Source organism: Lipotes vexillifer, unplaced genomic scaffold (genome assembly GCF_000442215.2).
Source record: "Lipotes vexillifer unplaced genomic scaffold, Lipotes_vexillifer_v1.1 scaffold771, whole genome shotgun sequence".
NCBI classification, from domain to species: Eukaryota; Metazoa; Chordata; class Mammalia; order Artiodactyla; family Lipotidae; genus Lipotes; species Lipotes vexillifer.
Genome location: NW_006774099.1, coordinates 769,096 through 783,006, shown reverse-complemented (window position 1 = coordinate 783,006; position 13,911 = coordinate 769,096). Strand labels below are relative to the sequence as shown.

General features: G+C 40.1%; 1 protein-coding gene across 1 annotated transcript in view; it reads right to left on the bottom strand.

Moving 5' to 3' along the window:
- The window catches only part of CCDC81 (coiled-coil domain containing 81), a 49,747-nt gene that overhangs the window by 21,897 nt on the left and 13,939 nt on the right, over positions 1-13,911 (bottom strand). The window contains exons 6-12 of the mRNA XM_007448845.1: positions 11,687-11,943; positions 8,907-8,986; positions 6,743-6,864; positions 5,141-5,264; positions 2,108-2,201; positions 1,573-1,719; positions 655-759 (exon numbers count right to left, since the gene is read on the bottom strand). Coding sequence (XP_007448907.1) covers positions 655-759; positions 1,573-1,719; positions 2,108-2,201; positions 5,141-5,264; positions 6,743-6,864; positions 8,907-8,986; positions 11,687-11,943 — 929 coding nt within the window. The remainder of the gene's footprint in view (positions 1-654; positions 760-1,572; positions 1,720-2,107; positions 2,202-5,140; positions 5,265-6,742; positions 6,865-8,906; positions 8,987-11,686; positions 11,944-13,911) is intronic.

Here is a 13,911-nt window from a genome sequence, read left to right as displayed (position 1 = left end):
CTAGCCACTAGCAGAGTGGCCAGCACAAAGGAATTCAATGAATGCTTGATGATGAATAAAGAAAATCTATTTTATTAGGTGTATGTCCAGAGTGTCACACTGCCTAGATAGTGAGGTGAAAGAAGGAAGATTCAGGCAGAAATAAAGGTAGGCATATCATGATTGGAAACACTAAGTCAATGGCAAAACAGGTGGCTCACGTCCCTCTGAAGCTGGGGTTCTCAAACTTTAAGGAAACTACAAATCATCTAAGTATCTTGTTCAAACGTAGATTCTCATTCTGGAGGTCTGAGGTGGCACCCTAGATTCTGCATCTCCAGCAAGCTCCCAGGTGATGCTGGTTCTCTACTTAGATCATCTGATCCTGGGGCAGGAATTTAATATACTGTCCCTATCCCCACCTCTCCCAGGTCCTGGTTGAAAATTACTATCATTAACAAGTGCTCTCATGACTAGTAGGAACTGTATTATGAATGTGAATGGTGTGGAGGCAGATCCTGGACCACAGATACCTGCCCTGGAAGGAAGCTTCAGCCTTGCACAAGCCTCTTTTTACCTCTACCACTTTAAAAAATTGGTGCAATACGGAGAGTGGATCCAAATGCTCACAAGTAGGGCAGGTATCAGCCCTAGAAATTTCGAAAAGACTCTTACATAAAATTCAGGTTTCTCATTCTTGTGGATTCTTATGGCTTCAGCAACTCCAAGATTATAGGCAGCATTTTTTTGATTCTGTTCTCTACTAGCCAGACTTTGCATCTTTGAGAAAAAAAAAAAATCACATATTGAAATAGAGCTTTTAAAAATTTAATTCTACTGTATTAAGGTAACCCAACCAAGGTAGAAACCTGCCTTTTGGAGGCAATGGTAAATACTTTCTGATGTGTTCATAGATTTTTTTTTTTTTTAAGTGGGCTCTTGTTTCTTGGGCTCCAGGCACCACCTCTACAGGGATCGTAAGAAGGAACGGAAGATTTCATGAGTGGTTACCTCTGATATCACAAATGCAGGAGAAGACAGTAAGGCCAGTTATTGGAGATCACAGAAATTGGGATAAAGCAAATGCAAAGGTGCCATTCTGTCTTTACTTGAGATAGGCCATGAATGTGAAGGGAAAAGCCCTGACTGGGATTATATTTTATGAGAAATAAAAAATAAAGCTATATAATCCAGGAATTCCACCTTTAAAACTCAGTCTTGGGAATTCCCTGGTGGTCCAGCGGTTAGGACTTGGCCTTCTCACTGCTAGTGGCCCAGGTTCAATCCCTAGTTTGGGAATGAAGATCCCACAAGCTGCACGGTCTGGCCAATAAATAAATAATAAAACTCAGTCTTCATGGTGGGGGGGCGGCGGGAATCAGTGACACGTACAAACATCAGCTGCATGGATATTCATCCCAGGACTGTTTACTATTAGTGAAAACTTGGACACAACCTAAGCTTTAGTTCAGCGGTAAGTAAACGGTTCAATATGGTACAGTACAGACACACGATGGAACTTTTTAAACGGTGTTTTATAATCACGTTCTCCTGTCCCACGTTAAACACTCCTTAACCGAGGTGTTGACCTACCTGCTCTTTGAAGAGAGCCTCTTGATCCTTCAGCATCTGATACTGCTGTAGGAGTCGCTCATCTTCCATCTCTCTCCTTTTCCTCTCCTCACTGTAGTACAACGGGGAATTCCGCTGTGCTCGTTGCAAGCATACATAACACATTTCCTGTAACACCAAGTTTCAGGGCAAATTGATTTTTACCTTTTACCTTTTTGCCTGTGCATTCCCTTCCCAAGCTCTCCAAAAGGAAGTATTAAAGATATTAGCCAAGTGAGATTTTCAGAGAAGACCCCACAGATATTCCAGAGGATTGAATAAACTCTTGCCTGAGCAGATGTGTTTATAGCAACTGGAAAGTGGAGATTTCCCAGCCCTATTTCTGTGAACTAGTAGATTTTGACTAGTAGATAGATTTATCACAGTCCAAGTATGGGTCCTGAGTACCTGAGCCACACCCATATATTAAAGAGAGAGCAATTCCCAGAATTCTCTCCGAGAAACAGAAGTCAGAGGAAGATTCTGACTGGGTTTTGTTTCTTTGAAGACACTGTACCTGTCCTGCCCTATTATGATCCTGGCAAGAAGTGGCTGGGGAAATTTTAGGCTTCATTTCATTGTCATTTTTCAGACCACCCAGAGATCGTAACCTATAAAAAACAATATAACATTAATTAATGTTAACATAGTCTGACATCAATTATCATCAATTATTAATGATACTTTTAGAAACAACTATAAATATAAGAAAATGAAAAATATCTCAGTGGTTTTCTTTAGAGCATCTACACGTACAGAGGTTAAGAACCCAGGCTTTATATCAGATAAACCTGAGTGGGTTCAAAGCCCAGCTTTCTTTATTAGAAGCTGACTGGCATTAGACAAGCTGGGTAAATCTTACAAAGTCTCAGTTACCAATTCAGTGAAATTGGGATAAAATTTATTCATTCTCCAAAAGTTTATTGAGTGTTTACTATATGTACTGCTCTAAGCATGGGAGAGGTAGTAAAGAACAAAATACACATAAAAAAAAGCTCTGTCCTCATGGAATCGACATGCTGATGGGGGTAGACAGCCCATAAACAAGGTAAATGAGTGAATTCTATAGTCTGTTCAGTGATGATAAATGCCATGCAATGCTGGAGGAATGGAGTATTAAATCATGAATAGAATGGCTAGGGACGTTTTCACCAAAAAACGTGAAAACTGAGCAGATACCTGAAGGCAGTAAAGGAATAATAATAATCCGATATCTGATGGAAAAGGACCTCGCGGAGCAAATGAGCACTAAGGCCTTGAAGTGGGAGCATGCCTGTGTTCAGTATGGCTTGAGGAAGATGAGTTAGTGGGCGAAAAGTAGGAGAGAGGTCAGAGATCAGGCAGGACCTTGACGGCCACAGGAATGACTTTAGCTTTTACCCTGGGTGCGTGGAGGGTACAGTGTCCAGTATTAGCAAAGCTGTAGAGAACACAGCAGTCCCTCACATTACTGCTACTGGGGAGATAATTTGGTACAATCTTCCTGAGGATAACTGGTAATGTGTATCAAAAGCGTGAAAAATGGGCTCATCCCTTATCTCTGAAATTTCACGTCAAAGTTTTTATCTTACAGAATACGCAGGTGTGTGCAGAGAATTATGTGTGATTATATTTGTTACAACATTATTCATAATATAAAAAACTAAAAACCATCTAAGTATCCCACAGGAGATGGGCTAAACAAAAGGCTTAATCAATGAGATGATGAGCAACCATTTGTTCATGTTTTAGAATATTTAAAGCCATAGGGAAATTTTCACCACTTTTTGTTGTGTAGCAAAGGTTCATATGATATGATCTCAGTTTTGTTTAAAATGTATCCATTTGTTTCAAGTATAAATATATGTGCATATTATATATGCATTGAAATGAAGGATGTACACCCATAACGTTACAGAAAGTTTCCTCTATTTAGTGGGGTTATGGGTGATTGTTTTGTATCTCTTGCTTTTCTCATTTCTTCCAAAATTTCTGTGATAAAGATGTATTACTTCAGTAATCAGAAAAAAACCAAAAACCAGAAAAAAAACATTGTTTGGTCAACTTCTATAGGAAGCCTTTACTAGGAATCCCTAATTACTCCCTCCTCTTTGCAGCCTCTGTACTTTCTTTTGTTATCTTCATCACGTGCTTTATTTCTTTAGCCTCAATCTCTCTACAAGACTAAGTTTATGAAAGTTAGTTTATATGTCTTTTATGTCTCATAGCTTTATAGCTTCAGTGTCCAAATAGTGCCCGGCACACAGTGGTGCTCAATGTTTGTTGGATTGAGCTAAATTCCGAAGTACTAGACATTTAATTCTCAATTATATTTCATAACGAGATTACTCAAAAGAAGCATGCCTAGGGTTTTGAACATGACTTTAGGAATCCACAAAGCACCTAAATTACACATATGATAGCTGATATATTGTGACATTAATAAATTGAAAGTTGACAGCACAGTGAAAGATATACAGTAGATGCTCAATAGATACTTATCAGAACCATAAGTTCTGACCTGAGGTCTTAAAAAGTATCCTACACAAAGGGAGAGGAGATAATAGAAATCTTCTAATATAAGAAGAAAACAGGACCATGATAAATTGTAATACATTCATTTGCTCAAAGAACATTTATTGAGTGCCAGCCATGTTAGGCAAAAATGCTTTCCAATTTGATCTAAATATGAACCTGTGTCACATCTTAATATCCACACACTCAGAAAACAACACAGGTTTTCCCAAAACCACAAGGAAAGTTAGATGTTTCCTCCTCTGTCTATTTTGTTTCCACCTCTGTCATAGCATTTATCCTACTGAATCATAATTTATCACTCTGGCTTTCCCACAGATTGTGAGCCCTGGTCGTCTTGATTATTCCCAGCACCTAGAATGTAGCATCAAGAACAGTGGATGAAGGAATGAATCAATGAACACTTATTTAAAATTCCCTGCATCAAGACAGGACTTGAAAATATACTTAGTAAAGTGCAACACAAAAAATACCCAGGGACTTCCCTGGTGGTCCAGTGGTTAAGAATCCTCATTCCAGTGCAGGGGATGTGGGTTCGATCCCTGGTCGGGGAACTAAGATCCCACATGCCACGGGGCAACTAAGGCCACATGCCACAACTACTGAGCCCGAGCACTCTGGAGCCCATGTGCCACAATTAGCACTAGACAAGCCCACACACTGCAACAAAGAAGAACCCACGTGCCACAATGAAGACCCAGTGCAGGAAAGAGAGAAAGAGAAGGGAAGAAAGAAAGAAAAAGAAAGAAAGAAAGAAAGAAAGAAGGAGAGAGAGAGAGAGAGGAAGGAAGAAAGGAAGGGAAGAAAAGAAAGAAAAGAAAGAAAGAAAGAAAGAAAGAAAGAAAGAAAGAAAGAAAGGAAGAAAGAAAGAAAGAAAGAAAGAAAGAAAGAAAGAAAGGAAGAAAGAAAGAAAGAAAGAAAGAAAGAAAAGAAAGAAAGAAAGGGAAAAAGAGAGAGAGAGAGAGGGAGAGAGGGATAGAGGGAGGGAGGGAGAGAGGGAGGAAGAAAGAAAGAAAGAAAATACCCAATGCATTACCTTTCAATGTTCATATTCTTCCCACCACTCCCATTCTGCTCCAGTTTGTGCGGGAAACTGACATTTGTTGCTTTGGCGGGGGAGATGGCTTGTCTATCTTGAATTACCTTGGGTGATAAGATCTCTGTAGAATGAATGAAAGTGAGTTTCCTTTCAACTCTACATAGGCGGTTTGTACTTAACACAGATTTTTCAAAACTCATAATTTTACTAGGGAAATTGTTCACATAAGTTACACTTTCTTATCTTTAAAATATTGTCCCTTGCCCTAGTGTGGTTAAAATATATATATTTTTTGCTGTATACTTATTACATGCAAAGCTCTGGCTGGGCACTTTAGAAAATACAAAGAGGCAAGTCTCTGCCCTTAAAGATCTTTCAATAAATACAGTTGAAGAGGAAAAATAAGATATAATCAGAAAACATGAGAGCTGCCATTTGTGGAGGTCTTACCACCTGCCAACAGTACTAAGTGATTTACACACATTATATAAATAGCAACTCAGGACAATGATGCAGAATGTCTAAATCTCAAATAAATGGTACAATCTCTAATGTTCAGAAGAGAGAAGCCACTTCAGAATCCACTGATGAGAAGTTTTCATGGAGGAAGTGAGATGTGAAAAGGTTACAAAGAGGAGAATAGGATTGGGATAGACTGTAAAAAAAAGGAAGGGAATTCCAGGCAGGAGAAAAAGAGTGAACAGAAGCATGAAGGTGAGGAAGGGCAAGGCATGTTAGAAGAGCATAAATAGACAATTTTGCTCAAAGAAAGAGTCTGTAAGGAACAGTGACAAATGAAGCTAAAGAATGAAAGCATGTGAGTATTAGGCTAAAAGTTTGTATGTAATCCTGTAGGCCACATGTCACAAAACCAACATTCACAAGCCAATGTTTACCCATTGATATATATTTTGTTTGGCCCAGTTAGCACTTTTGTTTCAATGTAAATTGGTTGCCAAAATTTAACGGTCAATAGATTTCATATGTCAGGATATCTGCTTCTCTTGAGGAATCAGAAAGTTCGCTACCACTTGGCCCACATTTCCACAAATCAATAATCTGCTAGACTACTTTATCAAAGGGTAGCTGGGCAACCCCTGGGGATCCCTAGGACCCTTTCAAAACGTCTTTGAAGTCCTAAGATTTTCTTCACATGCTTCAACCAAAACAAATCACACCAGATTATATGAAGATGCAGATATAAGAATCCACTATCTTCTATAAAGCCAGATATCAAAGATATAAAACTACCTCTCTTCATTTGTCATAAAAATTATTATTTATGCTAACATGTCTCCCTATCATGTGACATCCAGCCCAGTTCATGCATTTATGTTAGCTGCCTGGACCTTGTAGGCAGCTGAGTTTTGAGCCGTGCAGAGCCAGCAAAGAGATCACAGTTTAAGAGTCTGAGAGTCAAAAAGCGGTTAAGGTGAGATACAAGATTCCAGGAATAGAAGATGTTTGTTAGAGAGAAGAATACAGTGATTATTCATGAAACTAACTTTATTTACTTTGACCCTAGGAGTTTCTAAGCAGTATGGCTTGGCTCATCAGTAGTAACGAGTGACAGATTACACCCAGAAATCATCGACGTACCTCGGACGCCTTGTTCTTTGTCTGACTGGTCTTTTAACTTGCCCTTCCTTTGTCCATTCTGTCCACCTTCTTCTGCAGTGGTCTCCATAGGCAGTTTGTTCTCCATCTCCTTGAGCTCAATCCTAGGAATGAACCAAGATACTTGTCCACAGGTGACTGTGTAAACTCCCAGTTCTGAGAAGTAGCCACGCTTGCTCACTGATTCTGAATGAAATAAGCCTACGTCTCTCAAGGAGGCAAGTGCTTTTATTTACTAAGTACAAATCATGGACTCATTCTCTTTGGGAGCCAACCATGACCCTCCCCCTTTTTATATAGATAGATTGCTTTGAAGGCCTGGATTTATTAAGTTTTGGTTTTTGTATCAGCTTGAATTTGTCTTTTCTAGTTCTGTAACCAGATGCCATAGGCCTGAAACAGTGAAAGGTAGTCATTGGATAGCTTGAAGGCAAGGATTCATAGCCTGGCGGGCAGGGTACGCCCAGAAATAACCACTCCTCCCCACTTCTCCATCCTCTCCCCAGGCAAAAGTGAGGCACTTGCAAAGGCAAGGGAGGAAGGGGTTCGTTTAGTTGGTGTGTGTAGTTGTAGATTTTCTTTGGTCTCAGGAACGGATTGCTGGGTTAGAGTTGGAAAGGGAGGGTGGGGCAGAGGTGGTACTTGCAGTAAATTCAAGGGCCGAACTTCAAATAAATGAAACACCTACAGTTGTTTTGAATATTTGAGTCCTCATGTCCATTTCTAGGCTCTCTATTTGAGAGGAACTTCCATCTCTGTTCCTTAACTAACTGCAATTATTTCCCTCCTGGATTGCTTAAGCCAAACTATGTCCAAGAGGACAGCCAAATTTGCCTTCCAAAATATAATCAAAATAAAACTATTTGGAAACCACTGATTTATATTTAACGAGTAAGGCAACATGCTACAATGGAAACCACACTGAAACAGTCAGGAGCCATGGTTTTATTTCTGGATTGGCCCCTCAGTTTTGTAACCACTTCATCTGTAAGGTGAGGGGATTGGACTCATTAACCTTGAAGGCTTATTCTCCCCCTTACACTGATTTTGCTGAGGTCTGTGGCATACAGTTTTTCCAGGAGGGACTTGTTCCAAACCAACAAACACAAGAGGGTGTCACAGACTCAAAAACATGAGAAAGAAAAAAAGAGAGAGAGAGAGAAAATAATACTTTGGGAAGCTGGTTACTATTTCCTAAACTTCCTTTACCCAAAATGCATAGTAGTTAATGGCACAGCAAGTAAGATTAAAAACATGATTAAGAGCTAATAATGGGTAAGTAATGAACAAACTGGAAATAAAACTCAAGTCTCCTGACTCCTATTCCAGTGCATTTAATACTGCATCCTGTCACTTCACTTGTTAAAAAAAAAAAAAAAAAAATTAAAATTACATGCTGTACACCTAAAACTAACAGAACATTGTAAATCAACTATACTCCAATAAAATTTTTTAATTAAAAATTTAAAAAAGAATTAAAATTACAATTAATTTTGCTCCTCTATAAAATGAATAAAATTATAATATGTGTCTCAAATGGTTGTAGTAAAGATTAAATACAAGACTACTGAGAAAGTGCTTAACAATACCTAGCATCTAGTAAGTGCTCCATAGATAACTATTATTGTTATTGTTGTCATTATTGTTATCATTATCATTATTGTAATAACTGTCAGCAGCAGCCGCTGGTAATGCCCACTAGGCTCTTGGAGTGAAGCTGTACCTTGTCCTTCTAGCTGCTTCAGTGGTAAAAAACAGAGCTCAGAGAGGAGGTAGTCTAGACTGCAGGACAAGGAAGAAACTAGGTCAGAGAAGGGGTGAGAGGTAGAGCAAAGCCTAGCAGGTGAGAAGAATTCTACTAATACTGCAAGGACTAAGGTTGGTGGGAGGTAGTATGAAAATTTCCAGGGAACCAAGAATAGTTTAAAAACAGAGTATCCTAAGTGCCGTTGTTTTTTAACTTAACTACAGAAAGTGTATGCAATAAATTCTTATCTGTTGGAGCACTGAGAGAGCAACAGAGAGAGATAAAGAGAGAGAGAGAGAGCATGAGCTAGAAAACTCAAGTGTGACACACTGTCCAGTTCCATCAATAGGTCCCCAAGGATTGCTGTGCCTGGAGGAACCTGTGGAGGAAAGCACTGACCTTGGAAATGAAAGCATGCTGTTGGGCCGCTTCCCCAAGGATTCTCTGCTAGACAACACTGAGTCCACAGTGTCAGGCCTCTGGGGACAGGGACAGAGACAGGTTATACTTGGGCTGTGGTCCAGAACACAGAAAAATCAGAGCCACAGGGTGCTCAGAAGCCTCAGACTACCATGATACTCTCTACTGTTATTTTTGTTTAGTGATCAAAGCCTAGAGCTTAAAATGCAATGAGGAATAGGCTTCCCTGGTGGCGCAGTGGTTGAGAGTCCGCCTGCCGATGCAGGGGACACAGGTTCGTGCCCCGGTCCGCGAAGATCCCACATGCCGCGGAGCGGCTGTGCCCGTGAGCCACGGCTGCCAAGCCTGCGCGTCCGGAGCCTGTGCTCCGCAACGGGAGAGGCCACAACAGTTAGAGGCCCGCGTACCAAAAAATAAAAATTAAAAAAAAAATTTAAAAAAAATGCAATGAGGAATGATCTCATTTATCAAAGAAGTCACCCTGCATGGTCGCATACCAATTCCATTGATGCTGCCTTTTCTCAAACCATTTCCTCCTTGGAAACTGCCCTCAGAGTTGACAGCTCCTTTCAGACATCTTTAAGAGGACAGCCCACTTACTAAAACTCTTAGGAAAATGAGCAAGTTGGCTAATTCCACTCTTGACCCAAATAACTCTAAAACTGGGTAGTTAAGAGAAGGGCTTTGGAGTCAGGCATCGTCATGTTTAAATCCTCACAATGCTAACAGCCACATAGCCTTAGACCCTAGGTACATGGGGATAGTAGTAGGATCAGATTCACAGGATTTTTATGAGGTACTGTATATAAGTGGCTAGCACATATAAGCATTCCACAAATAGTGGCTATTTTAATTATTATATATAATAATATTCTAATATATAATATATATGATTTAAATTATAATTATATAATTATAATATATGTTATAAATATATAATGGATAATACTCACATTATTAAATTATACTAGTATAGAATGATATATAAAATTATTCTTTTTGAATTAATGATATGGTTTATAAAAGGCTTTAAAGGGGATTCCAAAAGTAGAAGTTTTAAAAATATTTCGAGTAAAAGCAGCATCAGTGAAGTTAGCACACAGCTTCCCAAGAGAACTCTTCTGCAGGACAGCACTCAGGTTTACGTTATGGAACATTTAGGAGAAAAACAGTCACTCTCACAACTTTATAGCAGTTTCCCAAAATGTGTTTTATAGACATTAATGAATATTCACTCAACCTAAAGTTCCATGATTCAATACATTCGGGCAGTTAAAGCAGCTTCTTTCCAGCCAGACCTCTCAGATCCTTTAACATGCCCATGTGCTTTGGCCTCCAGATCGTTTTTTCATAGAATATCTCTCAAGACTAGTTCTTTTGGAAAATGCTCCTTCAAAGGTACGTCTTAGAGTGCAGCAGTCCAATTAAAACATTATCCTTTCTTTCAAACACATATTGAAGCTTACAAATTTCTGTAGAATCCCTGAGGGTGAGAGATGAAGCAGCACTTTGGCCTTGCTTCTGGTTTTGCAAATCTTGCCTATGTTTTTATGAAAAAGAGAGGGTGATACTTGTGTGTGTGCTTCCACTTTGCACACACAGGTTTGGCATCCCTCTTAGCAATCCTGCACGAAGCCAGAGTGTGGAGAAAACACCAAGAGCTTCATTATGCGCAACTCCGTCTCCTAAATACCCATCCCCGAGCACCACGAAAGGAGAAATTAGAGGGTAGAATTAAACCATATTTATAACATTTCCTTTCATAGCTTTTTCATTTAAAAGTCTGGCTTTTGGGCTTCCCTGGTGGCGCAGTGGTTGAGAGTCCGCCTGCCAATGCAGGGGACACGGGTTCGTGCCCCGGTCCGGGAAGATCCCACATGCCGCAGAGCCGCTAGGCCCATGAGCCACGGCCGCTGAGCCTGTGTGTCCGGAGCCTGTGCTCTGCAACGGGAGAGGCCACAACAGTGAGAGGCCCGCGTACCGAAAAAATAAATAAATAAAAAATAAAAGTCTGGCTTTTGCTCTACGGGACACTGGATTATATAACATTCATGATAATCCAGTTTGCTCATACAAACTTAGTACATTAAGATTCAGTTAGTCCTGTTGATTGACTGTTTAACTGCCTTCTTAAAGTCGGCTATGTCCAACTTAGCATGAAGGTCACACCAGCTACTTAATGGTTAACAGTGATGGGTCAATTATGAAATTTCTTCTACAACAATGCAAATTAAAAGATAAAGATACATTTCCATGACTTGAATGTGATTTTTCTGTAGACTTTCACTGAAATAAAATAGTGTAATCAGCACAAAAAGAGTAATTAGGAAGTCTGGGCTTGAATTTCAGTTCTACGGCAGGGCACCCAGACTTCAGTTTCCCACATAACCTCTCTGAGTCCCCATTTTTCTCATTGGTAAAATCAGGATAATAATTCTGGTTTTATAATGTTTTTAGACCCAAATGAAATAATATATGTGGAAGAATTTTTTAAACCATAAGGTATTATACAATGTTCAGAATTATGAGAGTTTCTATCACTATATTTTTCAGGTGGCATTGACTTCAAACTTAAAGTTCCTTAGCCCCTCTAACTTTTTTTGTCAGAGAGTTAATCATCTATAAACAAGTACTGCTTTGACTTGGGGTAACTGCCATTTCAAATATGTCAACCTTAGCTTTTCTTAAAGATGACGCATTTACAGATGATTCAGAGCTACCATCAGGAAGGGGTTAGGAGAAGGAAAATATTAATTTACATTTGCTAGGGCTTTCGTCAAAGACCCACTTCCATCCACTGTAAAAAGGAAGTCCTTATAAAATCTCATCTTCACGTTACCACTTTTGATCACGAGGACCCCAATTCCTTTGAATGTAAACTCCACGTTTTGTTTGGTGGAAATGGATCGTGATAAAAAAAGCGACGTCTCCTTCACACATCTTTCCACCGTATCTCTGTTAAATGGACCCTCTAGGGATATCATGACAAAATTAAGTGGAACAACTGGGATATCACCTAGAGGAGAAAAAGACAGTTGGGGTGAGGGGAAAGAAGTGGAAATTACAACAAGGACATATACACACTCACAAATAATTATCTGATTCTCACTTAATACTCAAAAATAGAACTGTCCATGTGAAGCCTTTAGTTGTACCCTATTAATAGATATTAATCAATACAATTTTCCCTAAAAGTAGAATGTTTTTTGCTCAAAATAAGAACAAATAGCTTCCTAAGCAATACTCCAGACAAGATTTTTATTTTCTCTTGGAGACATATTTATAACTAACTGTTCCTTTTCATCAGAGGGTTTTCTGAAGTTTTCAGTCCCCTTTCAGGACACGCTGCAGCAATATTTGCCTCTCTCCTCCAGTTATCATAACATTTTAAAATGATTATAAATATCTACAAACATTAAGTGTTTTGAAAAGATAGTTATCTCCACTAGAAGTCACCTTTCAAACGAAAGTGGGTCTTATCAGAGGGTATCAGTCTGAGTGACTTGCAGACAGCTTTTCCTCTCTAATGAGCCCATAAATGGCAGTGCAGGGGAATATGGTTATATCTAGCATGAAAGTAAGCACAGGGTCTATTCAACTAGAACAGATATAGGAGCTATGCACAGTCCACAAGTCAGAAAAGAGGGAAAATAGGAAAGATGATCAAGATGATAAATTGAAAGAGAGACAGTAGACAAGGTCCACTGATAGAGGACCAGGACACAGAGAAGATAGGGACATTCTAAACGTTCACTCGGCAAAACATTAATTTAGAGCCTTTCCAATGTCTACTACTGCTGGATGATGAGAATTACCAGCTCTACAATACACAAGCTTCCCTATATCAGCCCACAGCCTCCTGCACAATTTAATGGTGATTCTATACCATCTCCCCCTAGATTCTCCCCTCCCATTTGCCCAACGCCTCTCTGCAATCTGTCTTCCAGCCCATTTATATAAGGATGCTGTCATCTCCTGATGGACAAGCCAGCAGAGACGTTGCAAATCTCATTCTCATGACTTCTCTGTAACTTCTGTGGGCTATACCCTCGCTTTTCTCTTGTATCCATGGCACCACTCTTGGCTCTCCAATTTCTTCCTCCTTGGTCTCTTTTGCTGGCTTCCTTCCCCTTCTGCTTCTTATAAGATGGCGTTTGTTTTAACACCTAATCCTAATCCTGACCTCTAGTCTCCAACCCTCTCCTGACCTCTGAAATTATCTATACCTAAACATCCTGACAGGAGGACTTCCCTGGTGGCGCAGTGGTCGAGAGTCCGCCTGCCGACGCAGGGGACACGGGTTCGTGCCCCGGTCCGGGAAGATCCCACATGCCGCGGAGCGGCTGGGCCCGTGAGCCATGGCCACTGAGCCTGCGCGTCCGGAGCCTGTGCTCCGCAACGGGAGAGGCCACAACAGTGAGAGGCCCGCGTACCACCACAACAAACAAACAAAACATCCTGACAGGAATCTCAAATTCAACATGTCCAAAAGCAAACTCATTATTTTATCTGCCACCACAGCCTGCCTTTCCCCTTCATTCCCTATGGCAGTTAATGGCATGAGTATCCATCTATTCTCTGAGAAATCTGAGTCATCCTAAATACCTCCCGGCCTCTTGCTACCCACCGCTCTCCACTGGTAACCAAATCCCACCAGTTCTACATCTGAAATATCTCATGAGTAGATTCCCTCATCTTCCTCCTGATTGCCACTGCCTTCATTCAGGCTTTCACATATTTTACCAAACTACTTTACTTAAAAGAGCTACCTTCCTAAACTAAAAACTGGACCAGTACAGATAATCCCCTGCTCAAAAAATGTCAGTGGCTCCTAAGTGCCTAGAGGATGAATTCCATAGTCCTTATCAAACCATATAAGGCTCCTCACAATTTCACACTTACAAACCTCTTACTTCCCTCTACTTGCCTCCAGTCAAATGCCCTGGCCACACAGAAGCACCTGTTATTCCCTTAACAGGCTTCA